Source organism: Scatophagus argus, chromosome 4, assembly GCF_020382885.2.
Source record: "Scatophagus argus isolate fScaArg1 chromosome 4, fScaArg1.pri, whole genome shotgun sequence".
NCBI classification, from domain to species: Eukaryota; Metazoa; Chordata; class Actinopteri; family Scatophagidae; genus Scatophagus; species Scatophagus argus.
The window spans coordinates 3,920,525-3,942,551 of NC_058496.1; the positions used below are offsets into that span (position 1 = coordinate 3,920,525).

Consider the following 22,027-nt stretch of genomic DNA (forward strand, 5'->3'; position numbering starts at 1 on the left):
TTCTGTATATCTGTTTTCCAGAGGAAGAGATCAGTAACATGAGGAGTGAGCTGGAGAAGTATGGCATTCAAATGCCAGCTTTCAGTAAGATTGGAGGAATCCTGGCCAATGAGCTCTCAGTGGATGAAGCTGCCTGTAAGTCCTCTGACATTTTACCCAATTCTCTTTAGATGTTTTTGACAGAAACTCCAAAAGATTTTAGCCAACCCTGAAATGTTTGCTCTGTTGCCCTTAGTGCACGCTGCTGTGATTGCCATTAATGAGGCGATTGACAAAGGTCAAGCATCTGTGACAATGGCAGCCCTGAATAATCCCAACGCAATGCTGAGGAACACCCAGGAAGCTCTGGCCCAAGAATACCAGGACACCCTGAGCCAGGCCAAGGCTCGTAAGCAGAACCAGTCTTCAGGGAGGGTGAGAAGCCCAACAAACACTTATGATTCGCTGTCATCATTTATTTGTATAATTATGTTTGGTTCGTTACTGGCTTTCTCTGTACAGAAGGCCTGATTAGCCGCCAAGTGATGGTGACCGAGGCTCTTGCTAGCCTGCTCACCCATCTTGTTGGACCAGCCAGATACTCAGTTACATGAACGGCTTTCAAACAAAAGTAACATTAAATGAAATTACCATCTCAATAAAAGACGTTCAAGACAAAAAATGTTATGCAAAAAATGTAAATATGACACTGCTCTGAATCCATGTTTCTCACTGGAGTGTCTTGGAGTTTTAACTGAATTGAGCTGAACTGATATTCACACGGAGGTCTGAAATGGGTTGCCGCACTGATTCACTCCACAGGCCTTGCCAGCACATTCCAGTGGCTGCAGTGTCAGCTGTACTTCACCAAACACAAACCCTCTGCGCCGTCCGGCATCTCGCCTCCCATTCACTTCACAAATATTGTCCAAACAGGAGCCATCCATCCCCACTTAAAGGCTGAAATGTGACATGTAAAATGTGCACATCAGTACAGATGGAAAAAATTTATGTGGCAATTTGTAATGTAGTATTTAGATACAATATGAAAAGAATATCAAATCTGTATTTTCTTTTGTCTCTCCCAATTAGCGGGCCTCCGTTGCTACTGAAGAAAGAGATGTTTATGAGGAGCTGCTGACTCAGCAGGAGATCCAGGGCTGCCTTGATTTTGTCAGCAGTAAGGATTTTCTCTCTCACATGACCCTTATGTACCTATTTTTTTCAATACACTCTGAATATAAAGTAGAATAAGTGATCTTAAAAAGAAGCTAGAAATTCCATAAAATTGGGATGCAGGATGCACAATATGAACTAGCCGTCAATAATGAAATTACAGCTGATAATAATAAGCTAAACTGCTTTCATGACATAACAAGTGCAGCATGTACACACTCCCCTACAGTCTTATGCACCTTTGAAGTTGGTTTGCGATCTGTTAAGGAAAGAAGGAGAGTGAAAAACACTTTATGTGGGCAGAGCCACACACTGCAGACTCGAGAGCCAAACATGGAGGTCGTTGGTGTGAAGGATTTTTTGTTTTGTTAGAGGAGGACAACACAATCACAATTTTCAATACATGGTCCACAAAGGATCCAAGACAAACTGTTCACAACAAGTGATGAAATGCTACGGAATATTAAATTGTACATCTTTGCTCACAACATTTTAGTCTTTCCTGCCCTCACGTGTATAAAAACTACATGTTATTGTCTTGATTTATGAAATCTTATTGATGCCATGAGAGGCAGATAATTGTTGGTATTGGCAAATGAAAATCCATATCTTCCAAATTTTTCATACCTGTCTCAAAGAAAATTCAAGATCCCCCAATGACATCTGTCTTGGTTTTTCCTGTGTCCAGTTCAGGCAGCCATAAGGCAGGTGAATCAAGCGGTGTCGGCTCAGGACCAGGCTGCTCTGTTGAATGCACTCAGGCTGGAAGCTCTGGCCTTGCTGGGTGTTCAGGAGTCAAACTGTCCGTGGTACCTGGAACATTTTACCACCCACTGCCAACATAAATCCAAGGTATATATAGCCCGATTCGATCAGTTGTTCCCAACTCGTGGCTTTGGGAATCAGAGCACCTCTGATGAATCTGTTTTTTAGCTGTTGACGGTATACTGCATTAGATGGCTAGAATGTAAAGAAATCAGCGCTTGGGTGTGCTTTGTCCATTAAAGCCCAGCATTACCACATGCTAAATGATCACGGGATCTTAGTGGCACTTTAATCTTTGTGCTGCAGGATGGAGGGAGGGCCGTGATGGTGGACAAAGGCGAGATTCAGAGTCTTGTCAGCTCTTGTAACGACTTTGCTGAGGCAGAGAAACGAAGTAAGCACCTTTCTGTTGCTTTACCATACATGTTTATTAACAGGGATTACTGCTCTGCTGAAAATCACATCTGTACCCACAAGCTTATCAAAGCACATGTGTACATGTCTATGAATCTGTGTACTACTTCATTACAGGTCATGATTTTAAAATGTGGTTTTCCTAAAGGCACTGCAGCATAGTATGCCATTGTAATGGAAGGAAGAAGACACTTTAAATACTGACATGCCTTTGCAATATTATATTTGGGGTATGTGCAAGACCTGACTGTTTGTGATCATTTTTTTGACCAGAAATGGAGGCAGTCGCAGCAATCAATACAGCCATTCGTCTTGGCAATGCATCAGAGACGGTGGAGGAGCTGATGAACCCTGAGGCACAACTGCCAATTGTCTACCAAACTGCTGCCAACCTCTATCAGAATGAGCTTTTCAGTTTACAGCTTCAAGGGGGGCGGGTGAGACATCATGTCTGCAGTTTTGCCTCCCCACATGTGTTTACATGTATGACGGAGGTTAGCTCTAGATATATAATATAGTTAGAGGTCACTTCATGCTTGTGATTCAGACCTTTTGTGTTTGTTAGGCTGGCTTGAGCCACGAGGAGCTGAGTGTAGCTGTGGAGATGCTTTCAGCTGTAGCAGTGCTGAACGAGGTGCTGGACACCAAAGACCCTCAGGCTGTGATTGAGCAACTGACTGACTCTCCTCTGGGCTTCACCAACATGGACCAAGACAACCTCAACAGGTAAGAAGAGCAAGAAGCACTGACAGTGTGTAAAACAAGTGTTAGAAACACCAGTTATGAAGCCAAGTGTGTACCAGCAGACTGCAGCTCAACAGCAGGTTCAGGCTTCTCATCTGGCAACTATATGTCCTGATAAATGTCATTTGGCAAGACTGTAGACTCTGTCATCTGTAGTAAAGTGGTTCTGTGGGCTTATCTCACACTCCTGATTATTGATTTGCTGTCGCTGTAACTGTGGGATTCAGAAGTTTAAATTATGGTGGTACAGTGTGGTTTTAGGAGCAAGAAGGGCATTGCTTACAGAAAAAATGTCTTTAGGTTCCACTGCCACTTTGCTAACACTAGGTTGAGGTGACGAGTAGTAAGAGTTCATTTAATGTCGTGAAACTTCTTCATGGCACTCGCCCTCAGGTATGCTGACACTCTGATCGAACAGCGAAGGGAGACTTTTGCCAAGGGCCAAGAGTTTCTCACCTGGAACGATGTTCAAAAGTGCATCGACACAGTCAACATTCAGGTCCATGAGGAGCACGAACGTAAGAAAGCCTTGCAGATTTCTGGTTTTGTTGTACATAGTACAGGTTGACATTTAGGGTCGCACACTGACAGATCATGTATGAAGCGGTTCTTGTCTTCTACCTCCAGGAATCATCGCTATAGCTGAGATCAATGAGGCGCTTAACTCAGGTGATCACCAGCAGACGCTTGCAGCGCTGCTCCTCCCTACGGCCAAGTTGACAGGGGTGAACCCAGCCACAGCCAAACACTACCATGATGTCCTGCAGTATACCAAGCAACTCCTGTGCCAGGTATTGGGACTCTTAATTGAGTTAGTTTAAACAGCATTAAAAGAAATTCAAGCTTAATGTCATTTTTATCATTAGTTTTATTGGACTTGCACCGCAGCCACTCATCTCTTTTACATTACTGCATCGTTACAGTTCTGAATTGCTTAATGTTGCTATAGTACATATTAAAAGTATAATATGCGTCTTATGTACATCAGGGCTGGATAATTTATCAAAATATTATCAAAATTGAAAAATGGTTAAATGAAATATCTGGCTTTCAAATCAGTCGGTTAGACTTATATGTAATTAAAAGCTGGGAGGGAAAGATGACTTTGTAACCAGTCAAGGACAAAAATATTATAGTTGTCAACATACTCTGATTCTGTGTCAAGCCAGCAGTTGCAGATCTGAAATAATGGGCTAGTAGAGGTTACACAGTCTTAAAGTTCATTTCCTGAGCCTGATATTCCCAACAAACTGACAACAGACATTGGTCTTGTTCTTGACCTTACAGAGACTGCACTATTGTCCTGTTAAATTCACAGCATCCAGTTTTAACTTTCACATCTTTGTTTCTGGCCTTCCCTGCTGGTTCCCAACAATAGTCCAGCAAGGAGATGCGGTTTCTGTGCACGCACACACCCAGTCTCACATCATAACAGCCGGCCTCTGAGATATCCCTGGGAGGGAGATGAATTGTAGTTCTGAGGCTGTTGTCTTGGAAATGAGCATACACAGGAAGGGATCCAGACAACTGTGGAAGCAGCACAGACACACTGCTACTCTGTAGTATCCATACAGTCCATCATCCCCCTTAAAAAACAGTCGCATGTAGTGGGCGAAGTGCAGGATGCCGCTGGGCAAGAAACACACCACGAAGATGATGAAAACCACAGTGCTGACCCTGATAAAAGGTCTCCAGTCACAACCTGACTGCCCTAGGTGGTACACCATTGCCACATGGGCATAGATACACACCACAAAGGGCAATATGAAGCTGAGACAAACCAGTATCAACCTGTATAGCATCAGCAGTGAATGGGATTTTTCCTCTAGGGGAAGTACATCATGACAGGTGGTGACACCCAACGGGTTAACCTGGTAGCTCTGTTTGACCAGGAGCTCAGGCACAGTAGCAGCCCCAAACAGGAACCACAACACCAAGCACATCCACGCTGCCAGCGTAGTCTTCGCCAGCCTTCGGTACAAAAAGGGTCTGACCACAGCCAGGTAGCGCTTCACACTGATGCATGCTATAGTCTGAGCTGAACAGTAAACATTCCCATAAAACAAGGCTGTGATAAGCCGGCAGGACATTTCTCCAAATGTCCAGTTGTTTCCACTGAAGTGGTAGTGAACTCGCAGCGCCAGAGAAAGCAGCAGCAGCAGGTCAGACAGGGCCAGGTTCAGGTAAAGAACTCCTGCTGAGAAGGACTTTGCTCTAAGCCTGAGGAAGGCCAGAATGTAGACGTTGGAGGGGATACCCACCAGCATGGCCAGGATGTATGATGAAGGTATGACCCGGGTGCTGAGGACCCCTGTGGTATAGGCTGTCACTGCACCCTCAGAGTCCACAAACAGAGGGTTTGTGCTGGGATAGAGCCTGGCCGGCAGCTGGCTTGTGTGATTTAATTTGCTCGTCCTCCCCTTGAAGGTTTTTGGTATTGCACCGAGGGAATTATTGGTTTTTGGCCCGGTTCTCTGTCCTGCAAATGGGACGAGAGAAAAATGTTCACGGCTTTAACTTAAGTAAGTACATTTAAAATTATATTGACACATAAATTGCAGTTAATCATGTAGTTTGTTGTTTTTTAGTGTTCATGTAAAGACTTTCTAAGTAAGTTTTACAAGGAAACTGCATTTCTATTATAAAATTATGCATTATTAAATATCTTTATCGCAATGTTTATAATTTGGGGATTTTGTATTGTTTTCACAGCTGTACTAGAATAGTTAAACCTGTGTTTTATAACTTAGATTTGGAAAAGGAACCCTTTCAAAACCAGTTACAAAATAATGATAAAAAATAAAAAATAACAGTAAAATAACAGACTTACCTTCATGCTGAATGGTTTGTGCTGCCATCAGACAAATGAGGAGTCCTGGCACAAAGACGGCCATATCAATCGCCAGCCTATCGCCTGCTGTGTTTAAAGGTTTCGTTTGTCTTCACCCTTTTTGGTGTTGCCTTTTTCTCAGTTAATGTTTGAGTTCTCCACCAGTGAAGTTTGCTGTTTTGCATCTCTGCATTGCAGCAGTAGAACTGATCATGGTGTGTACTCAGGCTCAGCTTCCCACGTAATGCATGTGGGACTCCTGTGTGTTTGTATGGTGCAGACTGAATTCCCCTCTGCCTGTGTCAGTAACTGCCCACTGACTCACTGGGGTGGGAGGACACTGCTTCATGGTTTATTCACAGCTGTGATCCAACAACAAATTACACTGATGACTGTTACAATAAGTAATTTAATTGTGGTTGATGTTATTATTTTGGTATTAAAGTGGTTTTGTGTTTAAATGTATTTCAAAAGCGTTTTCAAAATAGAAAAAAATATTCATTTCGATGAAAATGTTCACCGTAAACTGTCTCACGCTCAGACAAAAAATGCTCATATATAATTAACTAGTAGGGATTTTTTTTTATTTCATTACTACTGCGCTTTCTTGACAAATGGCAAACTGGCTGGGAAATCGTAGGTCAGATTCAGATATTAACAAAGAAGCTGCATTTCGCCTGCTGAGTGTGTGTTAATGTTCACTTCCTTCCTGTTGGCTCTGCGGTCAGGGATTCAGTCCCCACCGGAATTCTAAAATTAGCGGAAAGCAGGCTGAATAAACATTCTTTGTCCTTGTTGTGACTAATGTCAACACTTGTGCTCACATTCTTTCCTTTTCCTTAGATCTCACCTCTGGACACAGGGGAAATGGTACCGTTTTAATATTTGCTGTTGCTCCATCTGTGCAGCTTGTGTAGTGTTGGTAATCAGAGTTGCTGTTAAATACGACTGTCGTAGAGCAAAACGCTGCATATTCAGAAATCTCCACAATCCTAACTTGATGAATTTCCATAATGCACTGTAACCACAAGAATTTCTGACCTTGGCCTTCATTTAATTTTTTTTAACTAAAATTGCTTCAAAAGATTTAAAATTTCCTAACAAGTTAGTATTGCGCGGCTGTGCATGAACAGCGCTGTGTGTGCCTGAGGTGTATTTTGGTCCGTTCCGAAAAGAAAAGTCATCCTGTCCCTTTTACCTGGTTGCAGAGCTCTGGAGATGAGTCTGCAGTACTGTGGCTGGACCAAATCCAAGAGGCTATACACACAGCCAACAAGGATGAAGAGGAGGCTCTCACATGTATGTGCCCAGAGTGTATTGTGCAAACACTGAGCATTCATTGATCACTTGTAGTCTTATGTCAGCCATGAATGATGATGTGGTTCTTTTGTGATACTCTGGCATCAACTGTGTCACAGTTGCTTGTTGGCATACTGAGGCAGACATGCAGTATTTCTGTCTCCTCCTGAGGATACTTCCTCTCAGAGTTGCTCATCTGGCAGTGCAGCATCTGGCTCAGTTATCAGTGTTTGACATGGATATGACTTAATTTAATGTTGCTGTGGCTCAGAGACTATGTCGTTAGGTACACATTGTTTCATATTAATTCTGTATAAAACTATAAACACTGGAAACTTCACAACATAAGGAATAAATAGACTTTGCTATAGAGATGCTGACACTGTCAGTATTGTGGGCGCAGTTACGATTGTGTTATTTTTCTTCACTGTGTTGCTTGTTGTGGATCAGTTTGTTGTGCTAGTTTGTCCATAAGATTACTCATCTTGTTTTCGCTGTTTTTATCCAGTGGCTGGAGCAGTAGCTGACATTAACAGGATGGTGGCTGAAGGGGACTCGAAGAACACGCTTCAGGCCTTGCAGGTGCCAGGCGCTGGACTGAGAGCGGTGCTCCCCGAATGTGCTGACACATACCAGACTGAACTGGCAGACAGACAGAAGAACAGTGCTGCAAAAGGTGACTTTGCTTACGGTAAAAGTATCATGAGAACAGAAGCTCAGTGCTGACAAAAGTGAGAGAAGTCACGTGGTTTTCAGATTCAGCAGTCAGTATGACATTCTCTGTGTCTAAAGTGGCTCTCTGTGCCTCCCTGCAGGCAGCACTGATAGCGTGTGGGTAAAACACTGCATCAAGGACAGGTATAATTACTACTATAACCTGGAGACGGGACAGGGTACCTGGGAGGAGCCTGAAGGATTTGAACACAATGGTGACCATCTCAGTAAAGAGGAAATCCAGGTGCTCCCTCCACTGTGTCCATTATTTAATGTTGTGTCTGCTCCATTAATTTGATTAGGCAACATTCAAAACTTAAAAACAAGTCTTTTTCCCTTAGGGTGTTGTTAGCTGTGTGACTGCAGAATACAACAGGGAGCAGCTGTGGTTGGCCAATGAATCATTGGTGACCCAGCTGCAGGCGAAGGTCAGAGGCTACCTGGTCAGGAGAAAACATGCCCAGAGGATGGAGTATCTACACCAACAAGAACCACATGTCATCAAGTTACAGGTAGTCTATGGCTCTGCTGTGAAAAGCGATTCATATCAGAAATCAGATCAACTTCAGTGATCCCTGATGAGGCTGTGGGGCATTACAGAAAATCAATCAATAGAGGTAGCCATACAAGAGAAAATTTACTCTACACTGACTATATTTTCATGTTTGCATCAGTCTTAAATGAAAATCAGAAGCAAAAAAAGCCCATAAAAATTCTATTTAGAGCCGTCTAGACCTATGAGAATTCTCATCTGTCCGTGCTGTGATGTCACGGGTGTGAAACACATAACTGGAAGCACAGTTTTGATCATATCTTTTCCTTTTTCACAGGCTTCCTGGAAAGGCTACAAGCAGAGAAAAATGTACAAAGACAGGATGAATTTGCTTCAGAAAAATGTTGCCTCTGTTGTCAAGGTGACAAATGCTTTGTCCTTATTTACTGGACAACTGTAAAGCTTTGCATGACTTTCTTGCAAATGAAAACTCTATCACCAGTCTCTGGATATCACAGCCTCCACATCACAGGCCTAATGTTTAACATTTGTGCTTTTAGATCCAGTCTATGGTGAAAATGTGGAAAGCCAAACGTAAATACAGTCAGAGGTTGCAGTTCTTCAAAGATCATGTGAGTAACACTAAAATCAGCTGACATCACTAAGTGGCATTATTTGGATTTGTGTTGTTTGTTTCATGGTGTAAGACTCCCTGTTATCTTTGTGTCCAGGAAAAAGAAATTGTGAAAATTCAGGCTTTTCTAAAAGCCAACAAAGCCAGAGACGATTACAGAACCCTAAGTGAGTCACAAAGGCCTTTTGCACTTCTGTAATTAGAGCTGAGCTATACTGATACCTCATCAATATCATGATGTGAGATGATGTGACCTGGGATTTTGCTCACGGTCACATTAGTTAGAGTCCTGTGTTGTGTTTTCCTGTGGCAAAATGTGAAAAAAATGACTTTCTTATGTGCCAATTTTTAGCTGGGGCCAAGGATCCTCCCCTGTCAGTGGTGCGCAAATTTGTCCACTTGTTGGAGCAGAGCGCCCTAGACATTCAGGAGGAGCAGGAAGTAACACGGCTCAGGGAGGAAGTGGTCACCAATATTCGCTCCAATCAGCAGATGGAGAAAGACTTGAACCTGATGGACATAAAGATCGGGCTGCTGGTGAAGAACAGGATCACTCTGCAGGTTGGCAACCTTTTAAGTGTCAAAGGGATGAAAGGGGATCAATTATTCATTCAAAGCTTGGTTATGGCACAGGTTTCAGACAAACGTTCCTGATGCCGAACTGACGTTGCATTTCTGTGATTATTTCTCGGTCAGTTTGGCTGCGTAATTCATTTAGTGTTTGTTTGTTTTTGAAAGGATGTTGTGTTCCATAATAAGAAAATGAAGAGCAAGAAAAATAAAGATGGCCAGAGTACAGGTGACAGACTGGGCATCAAGGGCCTAAATAAAGGCAAGAGAAGGAAACTGGAGGCCTACCAACATCTATTTTACCTGCTGCAGGTGAAACAAAAATGCATCTGACTCTCATCTCACTTAAAGTACAACTTACACTTAGGTTTTAATCAGTTATGCAAGTACAGTTTCAGACAGTTAATGTTACTCTTCCTCTCTTCACTCCCTTTTAGACCAATCCCCCCTACCTGGCCAAGCTGATCTTCCAGATGCCCCAAAACAAGTCCACTAAGTTCCTGGACACTGTGATCTTCACCTTGTATAACTATGCATCTAACCAGAGAGAGGAATACCTGCTGCTCAAACTCTTCAAGACAGCTCTGGAAGAGGAAATAAAGTGAGAACTGCAGCCTTAGTCGAGATGGTGCTGCTGTGCAAACGCTACACGCTTCGCTATAGTGGTTCTAATCTATTAAGATCACATATGTGGCTTGTATTAAAAACTGTACCATCTTGTCCTCATGTTTCAGTTCCAAGGTGGACCAGATACAGGACATTGTGACGGGGAACCCGACAGTCATCAAGATGGTGGTGAGCTTCAACAGAGGAGCCCGGGGCCACAACGCTCTCAGACAGCTGCTGGCTCCAGTGGTCAAAGACATCATTGAGGACAAGAGTTTAGGCATCAACACTAATCCAGTGGATGTGTACAAAGCCTGGGTCAACCAGCTAGAGACGGCTACAGGAGAGGCCAGGTAGGGCAAAGCTCAGTGGGTAGAAATACTGCAGACTGTGGTGGTTGTCCATTAGTTTGTCAAAGGTTTGGTTATGTGATGTATATGATCAGTGGGATTAGGTTCATTTGAACTGTTTTGTTCTGTTGATGGCCTGCAGTTTTATCTTGTTGTCTTTAACGTTTGTATACTTAAAATTACTGCTGATCGTTTTCCAAAGCGTCACTGAAAGCTTCTTTAGATAGATAGTACTTTAGATTTGTACCTTTCGGGGAACTCACTGTTTTCCACTCATTACAAATTTCAGCTGAGTTTGAACATACCACCAAAGTTCAAAATGAGCTTTTGATCCAAATGTTTTCTGCTTCTGTCACTTCCACCATGACGTCAACTTCTGCTGCAGTTTGAAGCAATACTTGATCTATGTTACTATTGTCCATATGAAATCATGACAGTTTCACATGACCTCTTCAATGCTTCACTTGTTCTTTGTTATTCACAAAGTGTTGTTGTTCACTTCTTCACGGGGGAAAATTGAAAAGTTGCCTGTTTCCACTTAAAGTTTGGTTTACACTGTACTGACATGACCGATACCAGGGATGCATCGCATTAAATGTGTTGCAGAATAAGTTTAAGAAAGTGAATTGCATGCTTTAGAAATTGTCTTGCAGTAATTTGAACTAGTGTGGGGAAAAAACGCACAAAAACCCACACCTTCTAAGCTTAAAACAGTGAGTCTTACACATGCTCATACTTTTGCCTTGTGTTGTTGTCGTCCCTCAGCAAGCTGCCTTATGAAGTGACTCCCGAGCAGGCCATGTCACACGAGGAAGTACGCAGCAGGCTGGAGGCGTCCAGTCTGGCCTTACGGTCTGCAACAGATAAGGTCTTGAACTCCATTGTGTCCTCGCTGGATAATATCCCGTAAGTTTTAGCATCTGTTCACTGTCAGTTGTCCCTTATCACCTGTGTTGTCTGTGACAGTGCTGCCTGTCAGTGCCTGGGCACATTGGTTAGCATGAATTTGTTGTCTTTTTCTGCTTTTCTTTAAACCACATTAATTCTAAGAAATAATAAATTAGGATATGCCTTTGACATTTTCCACTGAAAATGTTCCAATAAAATAGTCCAAAACTTGATTAAATCCAGTCTTTCTGTTGCACAGGACTGCATGAAATAACGCAAACACATTTCAGTGTTACAGTATACATTACAAGACCGTCTATTTTTTCCATTCGACAATTTGAAAACAACATGACTGAAATAGGGCTGGATGGGATATGATCATATGCTTTGGCATGTCATTAGCCACTCATTCTGCTTGTTAAGGTTTCAGACGCATGTTGCAACATGATCATTACTAGCCAAGCATTGCTTTGGAGCAAGCAGTCATCTGGTCAGTTACTCAAACACAAAAACAGAACTCTGCTTTGTGCTACATTAGCCACGCCCGGGTAACCCAGTTCTGTGATTAGGGCATTAGAAATCCTCGATTCATTACTTTTTTAAAAGTGAAAAAAAAAAAAAAAATCACAAAGCAAGACTATTGTTTCAAAAAAATGCTGAACACTGTATGTACCACAAGATGGTGCTGTTTTTTCTCTTAAAAAAGTTTAAATTCAACAAAGAGACATTGAAACTCATCAGTACTGCACTAATTATTCCATGTGTCAGTGCTTCAAATAAATCCTGTTTTCCACTGTCAGGAGCTCATTTGTCATGTTGTGTGTGAATCCATGTTGTTTTTTGTTTGATGTCCCATCAGTGCTTTTTGTTTTGCATGTAGTTATGGCATGAGATACATAGCAAAAGTTCTGAAGAACAGCCTCCATGAAAGGTTTCCAGATGCCTCAGAGGATGAGCTGTTGAAGGTAGAAGCCCTTAAATGCATGAATATTTGTTTGTACTTTTCCATTCACATTTTTATGATTCTGCTCATGTCGTCTCATCTGCGTCCTTCATTGTTGTGCTTGCTGATGTGGATGCGGTTTGATTTTACAGAAGGCTTTAATGGTGCGTTCTCTTCTTAATGACAGATTGTAGGAAACCTGCTGTACTACCGCTACATGAACCCAGCCATCGTGGCCCCCGACGGCTTCGACATCATTGACATGTCAGCCGGAGGGCAGCTTCACTTGGACCAGCGTCGTAACCTGGGATCCGTGGCAAAGATGCTGCAGCACGCTGCTGCTAACAAGCTGTTTGAGGGCGAGAATGCACACATGAAGCCGATGAACGACTACATATCTCGGACGTATGAGAAGTTCAGGTAAGAAACAGGAAGTTAATATTTAAAGAAAAGTGCAGTGTAGCTTGTCCAAATATTCTGAAGAAACTTTGTCTGTCAAAATATTTTTATCTCAGAGTAATAATGAAGGTCAGTAAGTGTTGCATGAAACCATAATTACATGTTGTATGCCTTTGGTTTGTGATAACTCACAGCATAATAAGGGGGAAAACACATGAGGTAAAGCAGTTAGTTCAGGGCTGTTTTGCTTTCTGTTTTGGCTGAAAGAGAGGAGCTGCGCATGCAAAAAAGATTTCCTCATCCTTTTCCAAGAACAGTTTCATGAAAAAGCCTAAACTGTGTAGATAAACAGGTTTCACTCATGAGGTCAGGTTAAGTTGACATGGTGGAAGCAGAGGTAAACCTTGCAAAGGAAGATGCTCTTTTGTGCTGTTTCAGCAACTCGGAGACGTGTTCAGTAAAATCAGATGAACTCCACATGGACCCGTACAAACTGACAAATAAGAAGGGCGGGGCCAGTATGTGTGCAGTTACCTGCCCCCCCTTTCCAAAGAAATTGACTCACCATTTCTGGAAATCCACTCAAACTCTAGTCCATTTTCTGGAAACAAGTCAGAATGACTGACTGACGAATCCAAGTTCACATTAAAGAGATTTCATCATTTCGAGTAAACAGCATAAGTTTATTTTCCTGTAACTTGTCATCCTGCCTTTATCTCTGTCAGTATGGGGGGGCTCAAATGAGAACCACTAACTACTGGTCATTCTTTCTTTTCTAGGGTTTTTTTCCAGTCAGCATGTGATGTCCCTGAACCTGAGGAGAAGTTTAATATTGATGAATACTCAGACATGGTCACTCTGAGTAAGCCTATCATCTACATCTCAATAGAAGAGATCATCAATACCCACTCGGTAAACCAGCCAGCGTTTCAACTCACTTCCTCAAAATATGAGTGAACACCATGAGAACACGTGGCAGCTGATAATTGATGATAACTGTAAAAGTTTCGTTTTTCTCTCAGTCAGTAGCACATTTGCACAGTTATTATTTTAGGATTATTTTTTTTTATATCAAATCAGAAAACCGGTTTTACGTCTTTATCTCGTCTCGTGTTACTTCAGCACTCGGTTGATCCACAGTTGCTGTTTTTTCTAAAGATGAGTAGAGGGAAAAGCATGGCTTAAATCCATTTTAGCTCTGCATTTCTTTATTGCAATATCTGAAGGGCTTAAGTGTGTTTCTGTGCTGTGAGCATGTGCAGCACCTCATCCAGTTCCACTGTTTCTGTTTTGATGAATTTAATAATGTTCGTTCACTGCGTCCCTGTATTTCGAGTCACACAGTAAATATTTAAGCTTTTTATTCAGGCCTAATCTTATCTGCATTTGTTCAGCTGCTTTTGGAACATCTGGAGGCCATCTCTCCTGACCACAACGACTTGCTGCATGAGCTGCTGCAGGACCTGGGAGACGTCCCCGATGTGGAGACATTGCTTGGTCTGCTCAAAAGTCATAAATTTAACATCAGTCACAAATTGGCCGTAGTGTATCCATAAGTTTAAAACTTCTTTCTCCTTTATGTCAGGCGAAGGAGCAGTAGACCCAAACGACCCGAACAGAGAGAGCGCTCTGAGCCAGCTGGCCAAGACGGAGATCTCCCTCACCCTCACCAGCAAGTTTGAGCTCCTGGAAGGAGATGACAAAGACTTAAAGACTCTCATGACAAAGTAAGTCTATTGTTGGGGGTTGCTGAGACGAGGCCTGCTGTCAAGCTTGTCAGTCCAGTCTTTGATGTGTATTTGAGACTATTACAACTGGACCACACTCACTCAGAAGTACTCAGTATAGAGGTTAGGATTCTCGTGTGACGCACTGGACTTAGCCCTTCTTGACACAGTGTGCGGCTCTTTGTGGCTATCACTCAGCAGTGTGTCTTTATTGTCTTTCCTGCTCCTCTATCATTTCCTGTCCTAAAAGGAAGTGGTTTGGTGGTCAGGGTTATCTTTCCTATAAACACGTATCCATCTGGGTAGTGGAGACCATATTGGAGGAGAGTTGGTCTCTTCCTTATTTGACATATGCAATTTTAAAGTAATCTAATAAATTTGAATGTAGAATATCTTTGTTTGTATGTGCATCTGTCATTTAAATTTGGTTCTAATTGCATAATGAGTTCAGGCCATTGAAGAAAGATGTTGGAGACCAGCTGCAGGAACGCAGCGTGGAACATGCATATGCTGCACTATTGGGTCCAAACCTACAGAAAAAAACGAATCCGATATTCTTCTGCCCACAAAATTTAATTGCAATCTGTAAAGTGGCTTTTGAGCTAACTGGACGTTACCTCAAAAGTTAAATGTTTGGATGTTAATTACTCTGTTCCCAGAGTGTGTTTGGGAAACATTTGAAGTACTGAAAAGTTTTTATATTTTGTGTGTGTGTGTGTGTCAGGACAAAAAAGCTTATAGTGGATGTGATTCGGATTCAGCCTGGAGAGAACTTGCCTGAAATTCTCGAGAGGCCAGCTAATGCCCTACAGGTGAGACTCTATTTAGTCCTCTGTATGTTCCCTTACCCACATACTCGACAGCCATTCTTATCGGGCAAATATAGGAAATTTTTCAGAGTTCTAATAGTTTTTTGCCCTTCTTATGTGCTCCTGAAGGAGTCAGAGCACACTACGATTGTAGAGCGCCGGGCGGTCCAGGATGCTCAGACACCAGAGGGACTGAAGAGCAGCCCAGCAGTACTTGAGGACAGCCAGCTGCCTCTCGAGCAGAAGAAGAGGAAGATCCTGAGGAACCTCCGTAACCTGGAACAGGCTGGCCTCGTCAGTGTTAGTAACAAATACCAGGACATCATCAATGACATATCAAAGGTGCATAAAGCAGCTGTCATTCACACCAAAACGCATTCTAATTTGTGGTTTGTTAGTTCAGCTTCTGAATTTGTTTGTAAACCTGTAATCGACAGGACATTCGCTACCAAAGACGCTACAGACAGAGGAGGAAGGCTGAGCTCGTGAAGCTCCAGCAGACGCTGACGGCACTCAACTCGAAAACTGCCTTCTACCAGGACCAGATGAACTATTATGATACCTACATCAAGACCTGCCTGGATAACCTCAACCGGAAGTGAGTTGTACCTTTACTTCCTTTACTCTGTGTGGACAACAAGTTTTTCAAAAACATTTCCCCTCATTGTGTGAATATTGTGATCTGGCTTTCTGTTATTTTTGTTTGTGAGGAAGGTTTGATGGCTGGATGATTATTACTGTTTTGTGTGTTCAGGAATTCACGCAGATCCATAAAAATGGACAGCAAAGGAGACGAAAAGGGCAGTAAGAAGTGGAAGCCTCAGTCTCTGAAGTACACTGCAGCAAGGCTGCACGAGAAGGGAGTCATCCTGGAGATAGAAGGTCTTCAGACAAACCAGTGAGTCAGACAGCTAGCAAAACTGTCTCTGTATCACCTGTCTGATGTTTGATTTTTACAAACACATACACCACCTTGTATTGTTAGGCTGTGACATGCAGAGAAATTTTGATTTCAGTAGTCGGACCACATGCTACGAAATGGTTATGATGATGTGATATGCTGAGTTGTCACTTTCATCTCGTGCTATTGTCTCTATCTTCATTCAGGTTCAAAAATGTCATGTTTGACATTTCACCCACTGAGGAAGTTGGGGATTTTGAGGTGAAGGCCAAGTTTATGGGAGTTGAGATGGAAAAAGTCCAGCTTCATTTCCAGGTAAACATTTCCCAAATGCGTCAGAATGTCACAAAGTCAAAGCAGCTCACTAGCCCCCACTTAACCTTGATGACAGGTGGTTACATTTCCTGCTCCACTTGTAGTACTATTAGCAGGAAATATCATGGGCACAAAGCAAAGATGTTTCCAGTGGAAACATGTTGTAATGAATTCTATGTATGTGTGAAGTATGAATTTAATTTTCAATTCAATTCAGTTTATTTATATAGTGCCAATTCACAAAAAAAAGTTATCTCATGTCACTTTCCAATTAGAACAATATTCCATATACAGTACATAATGTATGAATAATGTCTGTACAGAATAGACCATTAAGCTGTCGTCGAAACGTCTACTGAAAACAGTAACGCGATAATACGATAATTTCATTTAATGATTTAATGGGGCGGTCGGGGTTCATTTCTCATGTTGTATGTAAACCTTGCACGCCTTATCTGTACGGGTTGTGTGTTCCTCACTGGCATCTGCTCTTCATCGCGTGTCTAGGACCTCCTCCAGCTGCAGTACGAAGGGGTGGCCGTCATGAAGATGTTCGACAAAGCCAAAGTGAATGTAAACCTGCTCATTTTCCTTCTGAACAAGAAGTTCTATGGAAAATAAGCAGATGAGTACAGAACAAGTGGGAGAAAACAACAGGATGGAGGGATGGGAGGTGGAGGGCGGAAGGTGCCTTCTGGCAGTCCCGAGTCAGAAAACATGAGATGGTGCAGGACAGTGTTTTGTTTCATCTGATTATAATTTGATGGATCACACCAAAATGAGCTTATTTGTCCCACTAAATGTATTTGTTTGTTGTTTGTTTGTTTTTCTCCTCACGTGGTGATTGTAAATGTAATGTATTTTTAAGAAATAAATTGTAATGCTGTTCTGTTTTGTATGTAAAGGATGCTAGAAAACACTGTTATTGTTGCCGTTGAACGTTGAACCAACTTTAACGGGGAAAGCAGTAAGGCCTGCTGTCTTGTTAGTTCAGAAGAGGAGCTGTGGAGCAACTTTCCGGCCGGCCTGCACGACCAGTGCCTTTTAATGAAAGTGTTTGAGGAGACGTTTTAATTAATAAAACATTAAAAAAAAATACAAAAGCTACAACTGATGTATTTTTAATATGTATTGTCAGTATATAAATGATTTCTAATGTCTGAACAATTTGCAGAATAAATTACACGTCTACAGTTTCTCGCCTGTCTGCCGTTCTGCAACATATGTTTAGCAATCTTTATCTGAAGAGAGGGAAAATATTTTGGACTGCAGATTAAGATCACATATTTGTCTGTACTGGGGGAAGTGGAGGAGCTGGAGGAGGAGGAGGAGGAGGTGTGGTGCAGGGAGGCGGAGTGTCCACACTGTGACTCTGTTAACATGTTTGATGCTTGGCAGAAAAACACTTGAGTGACTTCGGACAAACAGCACACTGACACACGCTGGCGTGCAGGTGTAGAACATCTGGAGGGTCTACAGTGAAGCCATGGCTCGCCTCCCCGTTGTGTTGTTGCTCTTGTTTTCTCTTGGCTGCTCAGCACTCACCTCCCAGAATGGTAAGCACAAGCTTTGTGTCAGACTCGTAGTTAATAACGGATGGTTTTGTGTATTTTCATATGACTGTAGTTTGTACAGGCTTGCACTTTGTGCTGGGTTTTGCAAATGTAATGTAGGATAACCTTCACTATATTTGTATCACCCCTTAGATTAAAAATAAACGTTTCATCTCCGGTTTAAACGAGTGTGTTGCCTGAGTGCCACTGAAGCCCACATGGTGTTTTTGATGGGATTATTGGAAATGCCGTTCATGCAGGAATGACACCGAGTTCACTTTCCTGACATGTCTGGACAAACAGGCGGGAGACACTGAAGAATGTACCCGCAACAGGAAGTTTAAACCATAATCCATCCATTTTCTATACCGCTTATCCGTCAGGGTGGCGGGGGAGCTGGAGCCTCTCCCAGCTGACTGCGGGCGAGAGGCGGGGTGCACCCTGGACTGGTCGCCAGTTTAAACCATAATTTATTATAGAAATATGTGTGAATAATTTGAAAGTCTGGATGGTGACATGCAGCACGTCATGGACAGCAGTGGAAAATAATCCAAGAATCACTCAAGTAGCCTGAAGTACAAGAGAGATTTTAGATTTTACAAGTTTTAAGATGGGCTATAAAACATGGTTAGTTTGTGTTACAAAGTATATTCGTTGTGGGAATAAACAGCAAAAAATTGTCCAAATCAACTGGTGTCAGAGACAACATTTAAATGCTGCTTACATGTAATAATCCAATAATGTAATAATGAACTCAGTCTCAGTAGGTTGAGCATTTTACAAGGAGTACTTAAATTTACTCAAAGTGAGTTTGGTTGATAATACTTTATTAATTATATATATTTATATACTTAATTAATATTTTTGAATGCAGGACATTAACTCATAATGGAGTATTTTTGCATTGTTATGTTTTCTTACTGAGCTAAGCTTTGCTTAATGTAAAATAAAAATAAAATACCTCAATGTGACTGTATTGACCATATTATGTGAAATGTGTGCAGTTCTGCATCAAAAATGAAAATATTGTTTTAAAGAGAGAGGTTGCCAAAATTTCAAAATAAATAAACATATAAATAAAAATACAACCAACAGCTCAGTTTTTCACTTTCTGGATTTATCTAAAAGTGAACTGAAGTCAACAGTCCTTGACCCTTAAAAAGGGAGGATAACCGTATGCTGTACATTCCTTAAAATAAAACTGTATCAGCATTTCAGTCGGTTTACATGGGAAACGTTTGAAAACCACTGATGTGTTCACCTCCGTTTCTCTGTGTCGTCTTCTCTTCAAAGGCTCAGCACTCCTCCCGCGGACTTTCTCAGGCCACTTTGTAATGGTCACAGATGAGCCTGTAGACTACATTGACCTGTCTGCATTGGACAGTTTGAAGGACAACGAGGGGTCCGCCTCAGGGTCGGAGCAGGAGCCGGTGAAAAGACATGGCGTCCACGGCCCACACCACCATCCCCAGAAGCACTATTTTGTTTCAGAGGAGGCTAAAGGTTTTCTCCAGGGTCGTCTGGCTACAAGCTTTGTCCCTACTGTTTACGCCCTCGTCTTCGCCATCAGCGTGCCTCTCAACCTTGTTGCCATGCTGATGTTTGTGTATCACATCCGTCCCAGAAAACCAGCGGTGATCTACATGCTGAACCTGGCCTGTTCCGACCTGCTGTTCGGCCTGCTTCTTCCCTTCAAGATTGCCTACCATTATCATGGCAACAACTGGGTCTACGGCCCCTTCATGTGCAGAGTTGTCACAGCAGCTTTCTACTGCAACATGTATTGCTCCGTCCTGCTCATTACGTGCATCAGCATAGACCGTTTCCTGGCTGTGGTCTACCCCATGAACTCCCTGACGTGGCGCAGTACTCAGACGGCCTCAGCCGTGTGTGTTGCCATGTGGCTGTTAGCCCTCGGAGGAGTATCCCCCCTCCTCGTCTCTGGGCAAACCATCTATTTGTCAGACTTGGGCATCACCACCTGCCATGACGTGCAGGATATGGAAAACCTACAGACTTACTATCTGTACTTCTTCCCCATCTATGCCGCTATCTTCTTCTTCGTCCCTCTTGTCTGCACTGTTGTCTGTTATGTGCGCATTATTCAGGCCCTGGCAGCAGCCAATGTGGAGAACCGCTCCAGGAAGACTCGAGCCGTGGTGATGGCCGTGATGGTCCTGGTGGTGTTTGTGGTCTGCTTCACCCCCACCAACATCATCCTCATGGTTCACTATGTGCAGCTGTCCCACAAGTCCAGTGACACTTCCTACAAGGCCTACCTGCTCTCTATGTGTGTAGGCAGCCTCAGTTGCTGTCTGGATCCAGTCCTTTATTACTTTGGCTCCTCTCAGTGCCAGAAGCAGGTGGCAGTGCTGCTCAGATGCAGACGGCCGACACGGACGGAGAGCAGCTCAGAAACGCAAAGTACGAGAACCAGCAGGAGGACAGACAGCAGCAAGTCAAGCAAGATGGAAAGCGTCCAAGTCAGCCTGGGGAGCCATTACAGCAGGCTGGTGGCTTAACTACATGAACAGGAAGAGCCCAAGAGACTCTTTAAAGTTACACAAACAGTCCAGTTCCTGGTAGTGCTGGATTTATTTGCACTTAATTGTTATTGCACATATCATTGTTTACATAAATAAAACAGCTTTTGTTATTTTGTAATCATGAATTATATCCACCAGTGTGACAGTGTGTGATATCTGTCAGTATAGAAGAACACTGTCTGCTTTTTGGTGTTCAGATTTTTTGTTTTCTATTGTTTTCAATGAATAATAATAAAGTTTTAATCTGAAAAACATTACATGTGATGTAGTAACTGAATTATTATAAGACAAAATGTGTCAAATCATATGTAAATCATGTCATATGTAAATATGTAAAATCACTTGATGCACTGGCACTCATGAAGCCAAAATCATGTGTGTGTAAATAGTTAAATTTCATGCTTAATCACAGGTAGTTCAATCAAAACAAAACTACTACTACAATATATACATTTGCTTAATAAAACCTGGTGTATCTCCTCTTTTTTTTTTCTTTTTGCTGCTCACTCTGTACTCTCTCTGTCATCAGGGCACAGCTCTGAAACACAGGGAAAACAAAAAAGAAGATAAACTGTGAGAGAAGAACAAATATTCTCTGGTCATCATCATAATATTGGCTCCATTTCCTGTCCATATGTGTTTATCCTTCATGAAATTACTAAAAATGAAGTTTTGTGTGATAATATTTCAATGTTGCATGTCATAACACAATATCGCCACCTGGTGGACACTCGTGTACCTCACAGTGTCCAGCAAAGGCCCAGACTCTCCACCTTCCAGGCCACTGAGGAGCTACTGACCTGTTTTACCGTCGAAGCTGTGGAAGTCCTCCGGAAAGTTCAGACACCCAACTTGTTTCTTGAAGATTTCAACATCTTTGGGATCTATTTTTCCTGTCCTTGCTGAGAAAAGAGAAATTTTAATGAAAGTCACTACATTGAAACTCTGACTCATCCGAATAAAAAAAAAATAAAACAAAAGAATAAAGCAAGGAGAAAAACTTACTGAACTGAAGGATGTATCTACCAGTGACGTCCCCATTTCGAAAGGTGTCTGTCCACAGCAGACAGTCGGAACAAGTCTGCAGGATGTGGCCTTTGTGATCCGACAGATTTTCTTTAAGAGCAGACAGAGTGAATATTACGTTGTTGTGGATCACGATTTGAAAATGATGCTAAAGACACAAACTGGCTCCTTTCCTCTCATGTGCTAATCCCCACATAACGTCTGTAAAGTTCACTTACTGCGAAATGTGGTGGCGAGTCCAGAGACTGTTGCATTTACTTCCCCCGAAATACAGCGATTACTGTGAAACAAGAACGTGTTGTGACAATTTTGTTTGTATAAGGTAAGAACTTAAAAATAATTCTGT

The 22,027-nt window shown here is 42.3% G+C and overlaps 3 protein-coding genes across 4 annotated transcripts in view; 2 read left to right on the plus strand and 1 right to left on the minus strand.

Moving 5' to 3' along the window:
- The window catches only part of iqgap2 (IQ motif containing GTPase activating protein 2), a 30,643-nt gene extending 12,891 nt beyond the window's left edge, over positions 1-17,752 (plus strand). Inside the window, exons 7-39 of one of the 2 annotated variants that reach the window (XM_046386958.1) lie at positions 22-135; positions 236-414; positions 1,072-1,159; positions 1,844-2,007; positions 2,227-2,314; positions 2,608-2,771; positions 2,900-3,060; positions 3,472-3,596; positions 3,706-3,869; positions 6,752-6,778; positions 7,117-7,207; positions 7,716-7,883; positions 8,023-8,165; positions 8,263-8,433; positions 8,752-8,835; positions 8,975-9,046; positions 9,146-9,215; positions 9,401-9,609; positions 9,787-9,930; positions 10,056-10,219; positions 10,353-10,577; positions 11,340-11,480; positions 12,343-12,427; positions 12,593-12,825; positions 13,584-13,716; positions 14,199-14,301; positions 14,390-14,531; positions 15,256-15,343; positions 15,470-15,682; positions 15,778-15,938; positions 16,095-16,238; positions 16,448-16,556; positions 17,064-17,752. In XM_046386958.1, coding sequence (XP_046242914.1) covers positions 22-135; positions 236-414; positions 1,072-1,159; positions 1,844-2,007; positions 2,227-2,314; positions 2,608-2,771; positions 2,900-3,060; positions 3,472-3,596; positions 3,706-3,869; positions 6,752-6,778; positions 7,117-7,207; positions 7,716-7,883; positions 8,023-8,165; positions 8,263-8,433; positions 8,752-8,835; positions 8,975-9,046; positions 9,146-9,215; positions 9,401-9,609; positions 9,787-9,930; positions 10,056-10,219; positions 10,353-10,577; positions 11,340-11,480; positions 12,343-12,427; positions 12,593-12,825; positions 13,584-13,716; positions 14,199-14,301; positions 14,390-14,531; positions 15,256-15,343; positions 15,470-15,682; positions 15,778-15,938; positions 16,095-16,238; positions 16,448-16,556; positions 17,064-17,177 — 4,481 coding nt within the window. In that variant the 3' untranslated portion in view covers positions 17,178-17,752. The remainder of the gene's footprint in view (positions 1-21; positions 136-235; positions 415-1,071; positions 1,160-1,843; positions 2,008-2,226; positions 2,315-2,607; positions 2,772-2,899; positions 3,061-3,471; positions 3,597-3,705; positions 3,870-6,751; positions 6,779-7,116; positions 7,208-7,715; positions 7,884-8,022; positions 8,166-8,262; positions 8,434-8,751; positions 8,836-8,974; positions 9,047-9,145; positions 9,216-9,400; positions 9,610-9,786; positions 9,931-10,055; positions 10,220-10,352; positions 10,578-11,339; positions 11,481-12,342; positions 12,428-12,592; positions 12,826-13,583; positions 13,717-14,198; positions 14,302-14,389; positions 14,532-15,255; positions 15,344-15,469; positions 15,683-15,777; positions 15,939-16,094; positions 16,239-16,447; positions 16,557-17,063) is intronic. The other variant, XM_046386959.1, reaches the window with a different exon arrangement.
- f2rl2 (coagulation factor II (thrombin) receptor-like 2) lies at positions 3,908-6,179 on the minus strand. The gene is made up of 2 exons (XM_046386961.1): positions 5,909-6,179; positions 3,908-5,557 (listed from the first exon to the last, which is right to left on the minus strand). The coding sequence occupies exons 1-2, from the start codon at positions 5,970-5,972 to the stop codon at positions 4,500-4,502; spliced, it is 1,122 nt and encodes a 373-aa protein (XP_046242917.1). The 5' UTR covers positions 5,973-6,179; the 3' UTR covers positions 3,908-4,499.
- Positions 17,753-17,882: 130 nt separating the features above from the next.
- Positions 17,883-20,909, plus strand: f2r (coagulation factor II (thrombin) receptor). Its single transcript, XM_046386960.1, has 2 exons — positions 17,883-18,112; positions 19,403-20,909. Exons 1-2 carry the CDS (start codon positions 18,043-18,045, stop codon positions 20,629-20,631), a joined length of 1,299 nt encoding a protein of 432 aa, XP_046242916.1. The 5' UTR covers positions 17,883-18,042; the 3' UTR covers positions 20,632-20,909.
- Positions 20,910-22,027: the final 1,118 nt, after the last annotated feature.